The sequence below is a fragment of the Triplophysa rosa genome, linkage group LG3 (assembly GCF_024868665.1).
Source record: "Triplophysa rosa linkage group LG3, Trosa_1v2, whole genome shotgun sequence".
In the NCBI taxonomy this organism is placed as follows: Eukaryota; Metazoa; Chordata; class Actinopteri; order Cypriniformes; family Nemacheilidae; genus Triplophysa; species Triplophysa rosa.
The window spans coordinates 11,887,142-11,906,262 of record NC_079892.1 but is presented as its reverse complement, the minus strand read 5'-3'; the positions used below and the strand labels follow the sequence as shown (position 1 = coordinate 11,906,262).

General features: G+C 41.4%; 1 protein-coding gene across 2 annotated transcripts in view; it reads left to right on the top strand.

The window, feature by feature from the left end:
- Window positions 1–14,489, top strand: part of si:ch211-236l14.4 (SITS-binding protein) — a 29,489-nt gene extending 15,000 nt beyond the window's left edge. Inside the window, exons 5-10 of one of the 2 annotated variants that reach the window (XM_057330479.1) lie at window positions 1,954–2,148; window positions 2,230–2,495; window positions 3,400–3,536; window positions 9,251–9,372; window positions 12,246–12,425; window positions 12,648–14,489. In XM_057330479.1, the coding sequence (XP_057186462.1) occupies window positions 1,954–2,148; window positions 2,230–2,495; window positions 3,400–3,536; window positions 9,251–9,372; window positions 12,246–12,425; window positions 12,648–12,824 (1,077 nt within the window). In that variant the 3' untranslated portion in view covers window positions 12,825–14,489. Of the gene's footprint in view, window positions 1–1,953; window positions 2,149–2,229; window positions 2,496–3,399; window positions 3,537–9,250; window positions 9,373–12,245; window positions 12,426–12,647 lie in introns of those variants that run through there. The other variant, XM_057330480.1, reaches the window with a different exon arrangement.
- The last annotated feature ends 4,632 nt before the right edge of the window (window positions 14,490–19,121 follow it).

The following is a 19,121-nucleotide window of genomic DNA, read 5'->3' as shown; positions in this document are numbered from 1 at the left end:
GAGGTCCCCAGATAATACTAATCCCGTGCGAATAGGGCTTTTATCTGAGTGTCGTTTTCATAACAATCGCTAGAGGGCGCGTAAATTTAAAACGTGAACTTTTGTCGTAATAAGCTACGTGAACAAACGACCTTTTGAGTCGTTTTTAATTGGAAGACAGGCTGGTATTAAACGTTTTTAACAGTGTCATTATGGAAACAGAGACTGGGTATCAAATGAGAAAAATAGAGGGCGTGGCTTGTTTTATGTAAATGACTGGATTTAGAAAAGTAGGTGTTTTATTCTCAAATGTAGCTTGAAGCATTCAGTGAACAGCTAAATTCCTCCAGAAAGATTCGAGGCAGGTGAAGTTGAAGGAAAATAGAGTCCTTTCTGCCAGGAAGAGAATGTGCTCTATGCCTTAAGTACTTAAAAGGCTTATCAGAGCATTAATGTCAATGTTGTAATGCTAAGTACAGCTCTCTTGTTCAAATAACTCTTGACTCATGAGATGGAGCATTTACATGGCTCGGTTTACATATTTCCTGTACTTTTCTCTTAGTATGTTGTCTTATCTGGGTTTGGACATAATATGGGGTTTAAAAACGCTTAAAACCTAACTGTGTCTAGGCCAATTCCTGTGTAACTTTTACTTTATAAAATGCATTTAATGTTAAATTCAACAACAAAATTGCTGAAAAACAGGGACAGTTAGCTAAAAAATGAAAAAAGTCATAATTTTCTCACCCTTATGTCATTTCATGTCTGTATGACTTTCTTCACTGCAACACAAAAAAAGATTTGGGGAGAATATTGGAAAATTAATCTCATTAATTTTATGAGCATTCGTCAAAAATGTTGACATCTTTGAATGAGCTGAGACTGAATAAACAGAATTTTTCATTTTTGTGTGAAGTAACGCTGTGAAAAAATATCAGAACACCCACTGAGATGTCTAGTGTGCTATCTGATACGGGATCCACACTCTTCCAAGTCCCAACCAGAATAAATGTCCTACCATCCAATTGCAGTGGAAAACCTTCCTTTGTGTGACATTTACACACAGCTCCAATAGAAAAACAATTCTGATGCATTTTTTGCAAGTTTCCATTTAACACAGTCCTAAGCGGAACCAACAGCTTGACCTGGAATGAATTTGGTTATAAACACACTTGCCAGTATTTTCTACAGTATTTATTGCACAGATTCCTCATAAGCACAGCCGTCGACACACCACGCTAGAGCTGTACAGTATGATTAATAGAAATTACATTATTGTTTTATTTTCTCAGACATTGTGGCACTGTTGGCGACTGTCATGGTAAAAACATTAACGGAGGCTGAAGTATTATTTTCATGGATGGTTAATACAATAATATTTTCCAAACTGTTAAAGTTATCAACAAAATTAGAATTCTGAGGCGTCGACGCTGACTGCTGCTATCATCCGTAATACCGGACTCACAAAATGTTGAAAAATGTTTTGACCAAAATGTTGTTGTACCAAAATATAATATAATTTAAATATAAAATAATTTAAATTAAAAAAATACTTTGGCATAATCATTAAGAAGTCAGAGTCTTTCCAAACATTGATTCATATTATTAAAGGGCCAGTTTACCCAAAAATAAAATTCTGTCATCATTTTTCACTCTCATGTCATTCCAAACCTGTATGATTTAAGATATTTTGATAAATGTCTCAGTAATTTTGTGTCCAAGCAATGGAACTCAATGGGGTTCAATGTTGTTTGGTTACCATTGTCCTTCAAAATATCTTCTTTTGTGTTCTGCAGAAGAAAGAAAGTCATACTGGTTTGAAATGACATGAAGGTGAATAAATTATGAAATCATTTACACATTTAGATGAACTATCCCTTTGAGAACTGCGAACCAACTAAAAACTGTGATTGATTAAGAGATATTGCTGGATGGGCTTGAAAAATGGTTAATTTAGACTTATTGCTTTTTTAGGACCACAGCTACCTCAATAGCAAGAAAAGGACGTCTAAGAGACATACCAGGGACATCCCTTTTGTAAAGCTTCTAAACATTTCCATCACCCTCTCCCCGTACCTGAGCATAGACTCTCAGCAGTTCCAAACCTCCATGCAAGAAGGCATTGAAGACTACTGGCTGAGTCTGCCTTCAGGACCACAGGGTCGACCGGTAAAGCCATCTTTCTCCGGTTATGTGTAGATATGTCTGTGCATTCTGTATGTCCTACATTATTTCATATCTCTTTTTCAGGTGCCTCTGTTGACTCAATGGAAAGGAAAATACAGTGTGAAGCTCAACATCACCAACCCAGAAGCCACTAACTGGTTTCTGGACAAAGTGGACATCTTACGTAGCCATTTGGGTATGGAGTATGTTATCATGGAAGGCGGCGAGGGAAACCCTTTTGAGGAACACCTCAAAACACCTCTGGCATTGGTTGGTGACGAGTACATTGGACTCCTTGCTGACCTGGCGGAGAGGATAGAGGACAATGCCATTGTGACCTCGGGAACAAGGTATTTGATTGAATTCTCTAAGAAATACCAATTGTTTACTGTGGTTTTGCAATGAAGACATGTTCCTGGATCAATGTCCTTGTTGGCCACATTGCAAGGTTCTCTCTAATTTTACAAGCCTGCACTGTGAAAAAACTGTGCATTTACAGAATTTTACTGTAATTTTTTATTTAGATTTTTGAAATATGGTAAAAACTGCAAATTTACAAGGAAAATTGTTATTTTACTGGCATCCCAGCTGCGGAAAATTACAGGTTTTTTTTTACAGATTTTTTATTTTCGAAATACAGTAAAAAAACAACGAATGACTGTAAAAGTCTGCAAATTTACGAGAAAAATGTGAAAAACATACAATTTTATGTGAAAAACTGTTATTTTACTGAATTTTACTGGTGCCCAAGCTTGCTGAAAATTACATTTTTTTTAACACCATTTTTTTATACAGTGAATCCTTCTCTAAAATGTAACACAGGAGGTCATTTATTTAAGCAGCCTATCACGACCTATGATTAAGTCTTAAAAAGAAATGACTGTAACTCGTATGCATCATCGTATTCGCAGTTATAAGTTATAGTGAACTAAATAGCCAGTGTGAGTTAAGTGAGTTTGGCACTTCTGTACCTTGTTGAACAAGAGAAGAATTTCCAGTTTGTCATGCTTTCTTTCCACACTGTCAACTACTTAGTCGTAATATTGTATATGTATTTTGCCGAAGGCTGTGCCACTACCATAACAACTGACATTGATCAGATGTTGATTTTTGTCTAAACAAACAGATCCGATTTCATGAAATCCGAAAAACAAATTAGAATTGTGTGCAGTGTGAACAAAGCCAAAGTGTCCATTTACAATGATGAGAAGGTGATCTGAACCGTATTTGAACCGCACAATTTCCATCACACAGGTCCAGCCACAAGCCGCTCTTCATCTGTATGAGTGCACTAGAGTCCAACTGGAGTTACTCAGGCCTCAAGGGCATCATTCCATCCCTACTGCATCACAGTCTTCTGGGATATAATTTCTTCATTCCTGATGCAGTAGGTAATACCTACACACACTCACTCACACACACACTAGCTAGTACGCTACACTTATCTTTTATAAAAATGCATACCATAGATAACGTGATATCATTTAATCCACCGGCTTCTCAAATCGATTACAAAAACAAAGAGATGCTATTTGTAGCATCAAAAATATGATTGCATATTAATGAAGTAAATGTGTTTGTATGACCATTTTTAATTGATTTTTTTCATTACAAACATAACAACTGCAAAGCATGAAAATATTGAATTACTGTAATGATACATTAATTTGATTTATTTTTTATTTATCATATCTGCCTTTTTTATGCTCTAATGTAGGGTGACCATATGTGCCATTTTTCCCATACATATCAGGATTTCGGGTGCGTCCTCCGGAGGTCGCAATTTTCCACCATTTCACGAGTTCGCCTATGCAGATAATGGTGTAGGTTTGAGAGTAAGCGTATTTGGCGTGCTGTCGGGAAGAGGGCTCCGAGCTCGTTCGTTCTTCCGAGCTCAGAGCACAACCCCCCACCCCCCTGTCCGGGGTGAGGGCTCCGAATCCGGCGTTAGCCTGAACCCGGAACACTCGCTGCTGCGATGCTGGCCTCTAAGTGAGTGATGTCTGCTGCTGCAGAACGTAGATGGAGGCACGGGCCATTGTGGGGGGGGGGGGTCGCTGCTGCGATGCTGGCCTCTAGGGAGTGATGTCTGCTGCTGCAGAACATAGATGGAGGCACGGGCCCTTGTGGGGCGGTCGCTGCTGCGATGTTGGCCTCTAAGTGAGTCGTCTTAAATTAAGGTGTTCGGCCGGAGTTTACGGGATGAGGGTAGGTTGTTGCTAGATGATCTGGGAGATTAGGGTCCGGTGGGCTTCTTTGATGAGGGAGCGGTCCGACCGGATGTAGCTTTTGAAGGCCTCTGACGTCCAGCGGCCCAGTGCTTGGATCTGAGGCTGGGAAAGACCTTTTTGGGCGGCTGTGGTAGCTGCGCCGATGCGAAACGAATGGCTAGAGAAATGTTCTGCGGGGATGCCAGATTGGAGCAAGACGGTTTTGAGATGATTTTGGAACCCAAAACGTGAAGCTGGACGACTGGAGTCGTCTATGAAGAGAGGGTCGGATGGGGATTTTGCCTGTGATCTTCTGAAATGTAGGTAGGCAAGGAGGGTTTGGTAAGGCTGGATGGGTGATTGAAGGTTGAATATGTAGATGAAATGGCCTCTTTTGAATTGATCTGTCTTACTTTGCTTGATGTGGAAGGAGATTGTTTCTGCGTCAAGCACTGCTAAGTCAGAGATGGTGGGGTGGACTGAAGGGTTAAAGCTAGATATAGTGGTCATTTCAGAGCATCTGAGAAATCCAAAAAAGGCCAACGTGAACATGGCGTCGAGTGTGCGGGCGGTGTGCGTGGAGTGGTAGCCTTTGCGGAGGGTAGAAATGCATTTGGTCAATATATCCAAAGTTATAGGTTGTCTTGTGTCCGGGCGGGCGGGTTGAGCTCTTTGGATTCTTTTGATGAGCATGGAGGCTTGAGAACTGGCTATAGCTGGGCAGGTTGAGTTGAAAATTAGTTTGTGGAAAAATTTGATTCCGCTTAGGTACCCTTTAACTGAGCTGGCTTGAAGGTTTTTGTTGATATTCAGGAAGGATATGAATGAGGTGATGGTAAGCAGAGAGAACTCAGGAAAAGGCATGTTGTATGTTCGATGGAATGACTTAAAACTCCTCCACGCGGTTAGGTAAGACTGAAGGGTCCTGGGGGAGACGGCTTGGATGATAGAATTGAGGGAAGAGTCTAGGAGAGTTCTTAGTGGGAGATTTACGGGAATATCAGTTCCGAATAAGGAGGTACTGGTGTTGGTAGGGGGTCCGCATCTGGTGCCAGCCGCCTGAATTTCTGGAAGGCAAAACGGGAAAGAGCATCGGCTATTTGGTTTGCAGAACCAGGAACATATTTAGCAGTAAAAATGAATTGATCACAAGCCGAAATCCAGGTGAGGCGTCTAAGGAAAGGCATTAGTGTGGGAGAATGTGAACGGCCTTTATTGATGCAGTGCACTGTCGCTTCGTTGTCACAATGAACGGTAATGCTGGAGGCGGACCACTCCTTCCCCCACAAAAAAGCCGCGACTTCCAAAGGGTACAGCTCGAATAAGGCTGAGGACGAGAGTGTCTGTGATAATTCTAGGAGCGGGGGGGGGCCACGTGGAGGCGAACCAGCGTCGGTAAACAATTGAATGTCGACGGGGAGAGAGCGCATGTCATTGTAAAAGAAAGACAAACCGTTCCATTGATTGAGGAATTTTATCCACAAACTGAGCTTGTCGCGGCATGAGCTGGTTAGGGTTATTAAGTCCTCTAAGGCGTGAGCTGAGGAAGCGAGGGAGAGGAGGTGCGAAACGAACGGGCGGCCTTGGGGAATGATACGCATCGCGAAATTGAGGTGGCCGAGAACGAATAATAATTCGCGTTTGGAACAACGGGGGTTGTTTAGGAGAGTGGAAGCGATCAAAATTGATCTATCGATTTTTTCCTTGGGCAAGGATGCCTGAAAGTTCAGCGAATCCAAATTGATGCCCATGAATTCGATTGACGTGCTCGGACCCAAGGTTTTATCTTGGGCGAGTGGAATGCCGAGCTTGGCGAAGACTTTTTGGACTATCGAGAGATGCGCGGCTGGGATTGAGTCGGGGGGCGAGATAACTAGAAAATCGTCTAGAAGGTGAATGAGGTACGGAATGGAGTAGTTGTTAGAGAGAATCCAACAGATTGCCTCTGACAACATGTCGAAAATTTTCGGGCTGCTTCTGCAGCCGAAAGTGAGGCGGACGGAAAAATAGAATTGATTGCGCCAGCGAATGCCGAACAAATGCCAAAAGTCTGGGTGAATGGGCATTACTTTAAATGCGGAGGTGATTACTTTAAACCGCCGCGTCCGGCGGTTTTAATGAGTTTAATGGCTTGGTTGATGTCATGGTAGAGAAGGGAAAACTCCTCGAGCGGGATGAGGATGTTAATGCTCGGAAACAGAGAATTATGGGGGGACGACAGGTCGAATATGAGGCGTTTTTTGCCAGAAAATTTTCTGGTAGCTACGCCGATGGGGCTGATGCGGAAGGTTTTAAAGGGGGGAGCGGCAAAGGGGCCGATCATGAAGTTTGAGTCGATTTCGCTTTTAATTAGAAGATCAACCGTTTCGGGTTCGGCAAGCGCGGACTGAAGGTTGGGGCAGACTAGGTTGACGGAAGGTAAACTCTCGATACCGGGGTTGAAGCCGTTTGAGAGAACAGGACAGGACATAATCAGTAAAGCGAGTGTCTGGGTGAAGAGACAACTCAGCAGACAAACTTAAAACATTCACAGGAGTCGATAAATACTGTTTACGGTGTTTGCAGATTTAGAGACTCGACACACAATGTGGGCGTGCGCGCCACCGCAGAAGCTGCAAACGTGCAGGAAGCGGCACCGCTGTCGTGAGCAAGCGCCGATGTTGAACTTCCTGCAAGGTTCGAAGCTTGATGCCTGCCGGCGATCAGAATCGGGCAGAGGTGGGTTGGCGGGATATGTTGGGAAGCATGGGACGTAGCCTGTGGATTTGGTGTGAGGTGAGTCCGGGTGGGGGGGGGTGGATGAGTGAACTAAAGGGCAAGAAGTGGTGCTGTGGGCAACGGATCTGCAGACCGCGCATGAAATGTTCCTGCAACCAAGGAAAACTCGATTGTGAAGCTCAGTGTCCAGTGCCCCCCAGTAAGGACACTGGTTCCACTGAGCTACGCGGATGGCGCATTTTGCGGAAAATAAACGATGATACGTGTAGAAATGGGTTCCCCCATAAGAAAGCGCGAGCTCCGCGACTATGGCGAGGTAGTCGCTGAGCTCACGCCTCCTGTGAGGGAATGCCGTGCAGATTACTTCGAGGTAGCGTGAAAAAGCTACGGTAAACTCTGGAAATGTTAAGGTGCGTGAACTGCTATGTGTCGTGTTTTTTAGGGTGAGTGAGAGTAGGTGATTTGGCGATCTGCTGACGGAGGTGAGAGTGGGGATAAAAGAGAGAAGAGTTCTACGTCCGCACCTGCCAGTATCTGCGACCTGATGCTGGCTGAGACGGGAGGCGGCTCCAGGGCCGGGGCATTGGGCGGGACAGGCATCGCTGCTGCCGATGACAGGGAGAAGGAGGGACGTGCCTGGGGGAGAGACATGAGAGAGGGAATAATGGCCGCTGGGGCTGTTTGCGGGGCCAATCTCATGCTACTACCGTTGTCTGGGCCGGGGACTAGAGGGAAAGCGGGGAAGTCGTGAGCCTGAGCCCGCGTCGCCAGTGGAGGCAGCCTCGCACTAGAGTTCGACGGCGGGGCAGCGGGCCATTGACCTGGAAGGGGATTGGAGGAGGAGATCGGGAGGATGTGTGGGTGAGCCGACGCCGCTTGCAGAGCCATGCTCGCGCTGCTGGGGCGGCTCAAGGTGTGGTGGGCTTGGATGGTGCCCGGAGATGCTGCCTGATGGAGCTCGGCAGAACGGGGAAGAGGCTGCAGGCAGGCAAATTTGGCGTCCGGGGCGCAGCCCAATCTTGCAGAGGGACCACTGCGGCGGCTTTCGGACCAGAGGCCCCTCCTCGTTGGAGTTTGATCCGGCTGTAAATATGGGGAATTACGGACCTGCCTCGGCTTTCCTGTGGCCTTCGACGGAGTGGCAGGTTGTGCCGCCACGGAATCCGGTTGCAGGGAGGAATAAAAACCGTACAGTTTGGCCTTGTTCATCCGTCGAGCAAAGTGGACGTCTGCGTTGATTAGGGCTTGCCGTAATCCTAGGACAGTCCACATTTCGATAGGAGGGACGGAGGGGAGGATGGAAGCATAGGAGGAAGCTGGAGACCGCGACGGCTGCCTGGAAGACGGTGGTGACTGGGCCGACGGCCCCTTGGAGCAGCCGCGGGTTTGTCTGAGGTATCCTGGCGGGCGCTGCTGTGCTGGCCGTCGCTTGAGGATGCCGAAGGACCCTGATCGTTGACGGAGTTGTCAATAGGGATTATTTCGTTCTCTGACATCGCTGCAATTTGGATATACAAATGCTTGAGACTGAAGAGAGAGTGAAGGTAAGACGTCTTGACTATTTATAGAGGCTCTCTCTCTCTTGAACTGATAGGTCGGGTGCTGTGATTGCTAATAGCAGACCAGCCGAGTTAATTATCTGCTCCTTCTCCTCCCGAACTTAGTTAATAAAACATCATGTCATTGAAGTTCATACATTTAAGTTGAAAAACATTATAAAAATTAACATTATTTCTTTTCAGATGTATAATCATTGTAGTTTCAGTCTTACCTTGAAATATAATGGTTGCTTTTCTGAAATAAAACCTGAGATAATAAACCTTGATGATGTATGCGACCTCCGGAGGACGCACCCGAAATCCTGGCCAGGACGTGTCCAGGAAAAATGGCACATATGGTCACCCTACTCTAATGTAGTAAAAATAAAATGATGTTATATTAAAGTAATAAGAATAAAATAACCACAGAGGATAATGGCAAATACAAAAAAAACCATGGAAACTTCTTTCTCATTGGTTAGGGGTAGGTATACTTTGTGTCTTTTGAATAGTCATGAAAATTGTCACAAAGCAAAAAATGCAAGTATTTATACAGACTTTAGATTTTTATATAACAATATATAGTTTATTAGTGTAAAATGTGTTAAACAGCAAAAAAAAAAACTGTACCGCACACAGGAGGCTCCCTCTCTATCGAACCGGTCACAGACGACGAGCTTTTTGTCCGCTGGCTGGGGATTGCTGCCTTCCTTCCTGTCATCAGCTTCCAGACACCTCCATGGGTCTTTGAGAAGGAATGGGTCAGTGCCACAAGAACAAGTACCAATGCGTTATAAGAAATAATTGAAGAGTTCTTAACTCACTTTTTATACATTTTAATATGTCATGTTTTTTTCTTGTGCATATTGTCCATTACATGTCAGTGCAAATGAGTTGGTACCTCGCACTAACCTTGCGGTTTTACACTGCACAAAAGCTTTTTAAACAACTCACTTCATTAAAACACAGTTTCTTTTCACTTATAACATTGGGAATACAATATTATTTCACACCATGGAGCATCAGGGGAATGCCCTCCTCAAAATACTAGCTAAATAAACACCTGAGTATCTTGTCTGACACATTGATATGTTTGAGCCCTCGGAGTCTAGGACTGGCACAGAGGATCCTCCAGGTGGCTGTTTTTCTTGCGTTTCTGGGTGTAGCTTGGCTTTTTCCCAACATCACCTGCGGTTAAGGGTCCATCTGGTGTGCATTAGCGTCTCCTTCAAATTTATGACTCTCAATCTCAATAATAATGAGAACCACAGTACCAGGAATGATAATGAATCGCTGGACAAGAGGAAAAGGACATTTCCAGAGACAATTAAAGCTTTCATTTATAATTAGTGGTTCATGCTTAAACAAACATCACTACTACAGCGGACATACTTATTATATTTTCCACCCCAAGTTTTGGCACGTAATTCCCACCCGTTTGTGTTCAAACCCCATCCAATCTTGTGGTTAACTGAAGAGAAGCCATGTTAACTTTGGGGTAAGATTTACAAAGACAGCTAGTCTTCACATTAAAAAAAATTCTAAAGACATGTAGGCATTTGTACAAATGCGATTCGATGTGGCAAAAACTGTATGACTTTTATTGAAACAATTAACGTTATGAGAACGTTCATGGTTTTGATCTTGCGTCATGGATGAGATTACCTGGACATTCTTAATCCTCTCAAAAGGCTTAGCTTTTATTTTCCACTCTTGAGTTTTTGGCTTCTGTAACAGGCAGTGTGTGTGCATATACTTTCATTTGAATGATTGTCCACCACTCATTAGAGACTGTTAAATCAATGACTATGTTGAGTCTAAATAGCAGAAAAAAATGGGAACTAAAGCCACAAGCCTGTTTTCTCCATTTGAAATTAGGTTGAACTCAGGCAGTTATTCAAAATTCACAAACGTTTTTCTTAATCTAGAAAATACATTTTTATGAATGTGGTTTTGCTTTGTTTCCGTCACCAGACCCTGGTCACGATGTCAACTCGAGAATGTGACCTCTCAAGGAATGTTAGATCTAGAAGAAAACAGTGTGAAACTAAGACCAAAAACTTGCATGGCTCTAGCCTCTATTAATATCATCCGATATGGGTTTTTTAATGCTGATGCTGATGCTGATACCGATATTAAAAAGCACTGTGGACGCGTCAGAGCGGTAGCCACTCCCAAAGTGGTTAGCGCTCCAGACACATATACATGAGCTGTTAGCTCAAGCGGACCTGGGTCTAGTCCGACCCGGGTCATGTCCCGATTCCACACCCCGTCTCTTACCCACATGTTCCTGTCTGCCTCTACTATCCTATGGATAAACGTAAAAAGCCCCCCCCCAAAAAGCACTTTGGACGATTCACCGATTTAACATACAGAAAATTGGTGAAACTAAATAAGCAGTACAATGTATTACGTGGCAGGCTTGTAGCATGTAGCTACAAGCTAGCCGCTTTCCAGGGGTCACCCTTGGTCAGTCCGCAACTGACTTCAGGGTAGGGGTGGGAAAAAAATCAATATGGCGATTTATCGCGACATTTCAGCCCGCGAGACGTTTTTGATACTCCGGCACAAAATATCGATTTTTTTTCAAATACAAAAGATCTAAATTCATAACTACACTGTGCTTACCAGAACGGCAGTACCCACATATTTCTTGTGGTGACGCTCCCAGATTACAGATGGTCAGATGAATGGAAATTGTAATTCACAGCAGAGAAGAAATACGAGCATAATGGCGGACCAACAACAAATTAGAGATGCGCCAGTGTCTTTTAAATCAAAAGTTTGGGCGCACTTTGGATTTTGTAGTGAATGTAAATAAGTAGGCGTGGTTAACTCGGCACTCTGTAAATTGGGAATACTCTTTTGACCTTCTTTCAGTCTGTAGTTTCGTGATTCGCTCCAGTCCGGTGCTTTCTCTCTCACCCGCAGTGCTCGTGCAGGGGTGCAGGTATCTGCGCGTGCATATTAAAAAAGCTCATTCTCACGTATTTCAGAAGTCAGATTGTTTTGTAAAGCTTTAATAGTTTTTATAAAGTTCAACTTTAGGCGAGCCGAGGCGAAACTTGGGTTGAAATGCGCGATGATCCTCATAGAGCGAACGCTTTGACGTGACGCGCCGCAAACCCCCGTTTTGGGAGACGCGTGTGGAGTCACCAGAGACTCATAGTCCAAAGACAAGCGCAAGAATAAACAAACCTAAAGACAGAGAGTAGCAACACACTAAAAATGCTCATCTAATAGATCCTTTTTTCCCTTCATTTACAAATGTCGTGATGTATTGTTATAGAAATGCCAAGCGATATATCGATTATCGCAGAATCGGCGCATTGTGATATTATCGGTACCGTGAGCCCTGTATCGCGTATCGAATCGTATCGGGAGGTACCCTGTGATTCCCACCCCTACTTCAGGGAGGGGGATCCCCCTCTGTCTGTCCGCAGTCGGCCATCCATGCACTTGGCATGGGCCCTAAGAATCGTCCTAACCTTCCTCCCCCCCTTACGGCCCCTGTCGATCATTACAAAATTCCTAATATTGACCCAATATATCATTCATGCCTATATACCGGTCAATCACTAATTCACATCCTTCTTTTTTATGCATTGCTGATTGAGTTTTAATTTTCGTCTAGGTCCTAAACATCACCAGATTCTACATAGCCAAGCACCATGACTTCGTAGTTCCTCTGATACTGAAATACACAGAGGAATGGCAAAAAAATGGAACCCCCATCTACAGACCACTGTGGTGGCTTAGCCCAGACAACCCAATTACATTCACCATTGACGATGAGTTCCTCATAGGAGATGAGGTAAGCTGCTTCTAGCAAAGCTAAGACATGCCTGTAGATGTCTTGTTCTAGATGTCTTTCACAAACCCTAGACACCACCCCAGTTCTTTACTCCAATTTTGACTTGAGAAAAATCAATAGGTGACTTACATCAATGCAGTTACAGTAGCCATGATACTTTCGTCAGTCATCGAATCGCCATGACTTTACCCCAAAGTAATGGTAATTGTCTTGCTTTTCCAGGTTCTTGTTGCACCAGTGACTGAAAAGGGGGCTTTACAAAGAGACATTTATCTGCCAGAAAGTGACTTTCAGTGGCAGGACACTAACAATGCTCAAGTGTTTGACGGAGGGACGTTTTTGGAAAGTTACTCAGTTGGCCTCGGGGATGTGGCGGTTTTTATAAGGTGGAGATCCTGACGCTCGAGTACCACACTTTTTGTACCACTTTTCATGCTGTTCTCAAATTGCACTTTCCACAAAGACCATTATCTGTGTCTCGAGGTATCTTGAGATTTGGTAGAGAATAATTTTACATTTGCACTTTAAAAATCAAACTGATTTATATTTTCTCATGATTTTTAGAGCTTTCTTGTTTTTCTCTGCTATTTGTTTTGATAATCATGAGCTTTTTGGGCTTTTTTCTTTGGAAAGCAGTGGTTTACACTTGATACATTTTTTCGGCTTACAATACTTTCTCATGACCTGGAGCTGTAAATCGAATCTTTTTTTACTTAAAAACAATCAAAGGAATTAAACAAAGAAGACCAAAAAAATCGCTAATCGTCTCGGCAAAGACTGCAAGGAAAACCAATGCGCTACAATTGGATGAAGAAAAACGTAAACAATCACTCATCTTAACTCAGCTGGGTTTGTACTTCAACTTTGTTAAATATTTTACTATAGCTTTGTCAAGTTTTACTGTACCTCAACTTTGGAGAGATTTTTTGTGTAAAAAATGAATGAGATTACAAAAAGCACTTACTGATGTAGGACATTGAAATGAAGGGTGTTTAGAAAGTTTGTCTATATAAATAACATTGAATATCAATCAAAAGTAGAAGAATATGAGCCACTTGCAAACAAAACAAAGGAGATAACCTCTCCTCATTTTCATGTCTGTACAGTCTTAGTTTTAATGCAATACACAACAAATGATACATTAATATTTTGTAATGATTTTGATATTATGCTGATTTTAATTGTTTATATAGCTTTCTACAGTTGACCAGATGAAACCAGTATTTCTAAATCATAATTCGTAGTGATGGAATGAGGAATTACTAAGAAGTAGAAGTAGAGTTTTACATCAGTTCAGACTAAACTTGATAATTCAGACAATATTACATCTGCCTTAACCTTAGAAATTCTTTGATCATTATAGTGGCATTTGTACAGTTTGTGCTCACATTTTACAAATTTTTTATAAGCTGAATAGAAATACGTTCGGTTCTGATTTACGCAGCATTGGGTAAAATTCAAGTAAATTCTTGACAACTTTGCAGTCTAGTAATGCCGACTTCTAATAGAGGTGCTGCTACTGTCAAACCTCTTGTGCCTTGACAAGGAACGGGGATCGCCGGTCCTGTGTTAAAACACTAAATCACAAGCAACACCATATGAATCTACAGTGCAGCGAGAGAAGAAGAACTTGATCAGTATCACCTGATACATGTGGCCTACTGGGAATGTCCTCTTAATCCTCACTGTGAATGTTTACTGTAACTGCAGGTTTCTCAGGTCAAACATATCAAATCCAAAAGTAAAAAATGTCTTACGCCCCAGCACACTGTTAATGTCTTAATCTCTTGGTTCTTGATGCTCTTTTAATTTGAGCGTTTTTAGGAGAAAACTAGCGATAATCTTATATAGAGTGGAGTTTTGGGAGTCTCATTTTATATTAAAATGCTATGCTATGACAATGATTTGCTGTAATGTGAGCAACCATGACTTTTTTAGAATGTGTTTGTGCCGTAAGCCAATCAGCAGTTTGCATAAATCAATGACTGTGCCATTCAACTTTCTTCTGTAAATCTAAAAACTAGAGATGTCAATCTGAAATAAAGTTTACATTTTGTTACTGTATGAGCCTTTTGTTTCAGCTCTATGTGGGTGAGTCTCATGAAACCTGTTCAAGTTACATTTATACCAAAATTAAAATAAAAAGTAATAATTAAAAAAAGGCATTTTTTATATTTGTAACTAAATAAATACGATTTTTTTTTCATTTAATTGTAAATAATGTATGCATGGGAGTATGCAAAATTTTTAAAATGGGCTATAAATGGTCTGGGGGTCAGGGATTAATGTACCTAATATCACAAAAAAAATATGTTAATTTAAAAAAAACAGTGGCCATGAAATAGACTTTTAATTTCTTTATGCAATTTCCTTTTTTCTAGGGTGAAATATGACCTGGACGTGCTTTCATGACATTAACACAAATACCAATGTATATTCCTAAATGGAAGTAAATACACCAGAGACACTTGACTAGAACCAGAGCCACACATATGGTGTTTAAAGGGAGATTCTTTCTGAACTATTCGATAGTGTGTTGGAATTTCCACCCTGTGTCATTATCCAAAATGCCATTTGTAGCCGACACCATCTATAGCCCATGCCATGATCACATGAATCAGAATTAGCTTGCATCTGCGGAAATATTTAAGTACGTGTAAATTCACTCATAATATCAGTGGCTCTTTTGACGATGATGAAAACCATTACTAATTAATTAATAATATTAATCTAGAAAGTTTATTATGTTTAACTTTATAATAGTCCTTAAAAGAACAGTTAACAGAAAATATAAAATTATTTTATAGATTACATATTGTAGAACTAAGTCATACTACTGTATATAAGCGATGGCGTCAGGGTGAGTACATTTTAGGAGAATTTTCATATTTTGGTAAACCTGTAACTATAAATCTATATGACCAATGCTTGTGTCTTACCAATGTAAACCCCCCCTAAATGCAATTGTCTCTCCTAGCATGATTTTTGGCCGCATACAAAACACACAAGTTTCATAGCATACCGAATAGAATATGTGCATACTGCATACTATTATTTATGAAATAGGGTAAAGACACATTACAGAGATACAAACAGTGGCACTGTTATCGCATGACCTCTTTGCATGTTTTATGAATGCTTCACTATGTCTTCTGTGTACACAGCATACTAGTAGCCTATACAAACACTGCAAAAATAGCGTGATAGTCAGCGATTCTGACTGTTATTTAGTAAAACACGGCATCTATTTTTTCCCCATAACATCATTGTCATTTAATGTTTTGATTTAAATTAATTTAAGCCCTGATTTGTATCAAAGTACTTAAAGTATATAACGAATTAAGCCTTTATAAATGTGAATCACCCATTATCTTCAAGTTATAAGTGTTGAGGGGGGATCTTGACAGACAAGATAACATAAGCCGACCAGAGGAAATGGGTAAGTGAACTAATGCCTTCAATGGGAGCACCATTGTAGAGAAACCTCATGTGTGTGCTTCCTGTTTTGCCCTTCTGAGATATTTGTCACCTCGCAATGGCTTTAGAGGTCTGCCTGATTTATCTGATGACCAACAGAATCTCTCGTGACTCACAGCCGTTGGTGGGTTGCCAGTGTCCCCTGATGAAAGCTGCCCTCCGTGTAGATCTAAGGTGAGTTATCTAAATGCTTTTTATTTACCAAAAAAATATATAATTTGGAAATTTCCATTCATGTATTCTATATCCCACTTTTCCCTGTTGGGGTCATAAGGAGTGCTGGAGCCTATCCCAGCTATCTCAGTGAAGGCAGGGAAACACCCTGGACAGATGGCCAGTCCATCACAGGGCTAATGCACCAACACATTCACTCACTCACACCGTGTCTAAACCAGACGCGATGGCAATCCCTTAAAGGCAGGGTGGGTGATCCTGTCCAGAAACATTTTTTGTGATGTTGGTTGGAAATCTCTTTACATCCTGATAGCAATCAAGAAGTATAGTGATCAAATAATATTTTTATAATTATATATCATCTGTGAAAGGCGTAGGACCAAAAAACGTTTGCCCAATCAAAACGTTCTGGCCGAACGCTGTGACTGGTCATGTGAACATTTTCAGCCAACGTATTTTGCATACCACTGTGCACCCTGTTCACGCAGACTTCATACGTCATCAGCACGCTCACGTCCGCTGTGTGTAGAGAGAATGGCGGACAATCAGCAACAACCAAACTTTCCTGCGGAAACGACAACAAGTAAATCTACAAAACGAAAGTCCGTTTTTGAAAAAGCAGTGACGAAGAAACGTCTGGATCATGAAAGAGGAAAAACTCGAATTAATATCGGTTCAGCTTTTACACGATGGAGACAGCTCCAGCAAGCAAAGGGTCTGAAAGACGATACCATGGTTGCTCTCTTTCTTTTGGACAGGTATGTACATGCTTCGAGAAGAATCTAATGGATTTAGTTTGTAATTCGTTACGTGGATTTAAGAAATACATTCATGTTTTTGGAGGCGTGGCTTTGGACGGCGAATCGCATAGAGGGTGGGATTATAATTTCAGTGCTAGCAGGCTAAAGTTAGCACCTTTCCAAATCAACCACTCCACCTTTAAAGGAGTCATATTGCACGGCTAAAACAAATATTATTGTTTGTTTTAGATGTAACGCAATGTATATACACCATTTAAAGTTAAAAAAACGATGAATTTTCCACATACCGTGCATGTTTGTATCTCCTCTTTGCCCCGACTCTCTGAAACGCACTGATTGTTTACAAAGTTTTCTTTTCATCGCTCTGAAAAGCGAGGTGTGCTATGATTGGCCAGTTCACCAGTGCGTAGTGATTGGTCAAATAGCAAGCATTTCACGGAAATGTAACGCCTCTTACCATATTCGGAACATCAGGTTCCAAAGCATTTGTACAGACAGACGATACAATGAGATTTACAATTACGCCCACATTAACTACGTGTAGATTTGGGCGGTATTAGTCAAATCATGTTACGAAATTACGTAGATTTGTGGGGGTGTGGTTACACGAGGCGTTTCAGGCAAGTCTGGTTGAGCATTCGCTTTTAGATAGAACGCATCTTTTGTTCCCACACTTTCATTTGTGCAATTTTACGTGTCTAATACATGCATGGGCAACTTATAACACACCAAAAACACAGAAAAACTGTAAAATTATAATGGGTTCTAATGCGTTCTATTGTATTTTGTCCGCATCCGGTGTAGACATTGTGTCACACCTATGGACATCTATTGAACATTTGATTGTGAATATTATTATATTCTTAACATATTCTTGTAATAATACAGACCAAAGCAATGTAAATTCTAATTTTAACATAATAGGGCCTATGCGTATCCATAACGACCTGTTCGTCCCTCAAATTATCATGTTTTTTGTTGTTGTTATTGATAAGCTACGGTTATTGTGGTGTGACCAAAGTAAATTTGTGGTTAATTTTCATGAGGGAATACACCAGCCAAACCCCTCTAAAACCAGCCTGCCATACCAGCTACTTCACCCAAAAATGAAAATTCTGTCATCATTTACTCACCTTCGAGTTGTTCCAAATCTGTATAAATGGCTTTGTTCTGATAAACACAGCGAAAGATATTTTGAATAATGCTTATAACCAAACATATCTCAACACCTATTGACTCCCATAGTAGGAAAAATTACTTTATCGTTTTTTTGTTCTGTTGACAGCAAACAGTTCTGGGGCACTTTTGACTACCATTGTTTTTTTCCTACTATGGGAGTCAATGGGTGTAGAGATCTGTTTGATCAATATTCCAAATATCATTTTGTGTTCAACAGAACAAAAAAATGTATAAAGTAAATGATGACAGAACTTTTTTGGATGAAGTATCCCTTTAACCAGCCAAAACCAGACTGGTAGCGTTAGACCCAACCAAGTTTAGGCTGGTTTTAGCAGTAGTAGGGTTACAATGGGGTTAGGAAAAAAATTGGTTTCTCGGACAGGGATTGGTTTATGCCAGGACTAGGCCTTAGTTTAATTAGGAAATCTAAGTAGTTTTAACAAACATATCTTACTAAAAACATTAGGTACTTGTGTGCATTTTGAGACAAAGGCAGTGCAAGTTGTTTTCAGTTTGGAGAGCTCTTACATTTATTTTAGTCTAGTCCCTGTCCGAGAAACTGCCTAAATAAATGTTAAAATACAAAATGTTTTGATAGTAGGCCTATCCATACTAGTATGCTATAGACTAAGCATTACACCTGTTACCAAACTAGTGTAATATCGCTTACTAACCTTTTGTGTTCAAAGTTTTACCAATTTTTCAACTCCTGTCATGATCATGTAAACATTAACTTCGGCACAAAGATGACAGAAAGGGACGTGACGTAGTGAGTCGACCGTTAAAGTTAGGCTAATTTATCCGCATTGAAAAATAGTCCCAACGCCAAACGCTACCAATAGATTAAACAACACACATTTTTGTACGGTAGAATAATGGTTTAAATAAGAAACCGGGTTTTGTCATTTCTGCTTTTAATCTCAACTACTTATATAAATGTGCATTAAATAAATGGTCGCACAAAATTGCATGCATGTTCTTACAAACTGAGGGACCTCAGACGGGAACTTTGTTTGCATAAAACGACTTCACTGACAGCTTGGTTGAGTTTCGGCACAAGAGCAAGTGTATAGCTCCATCTAGTGGAAGTACACGATACTAACAA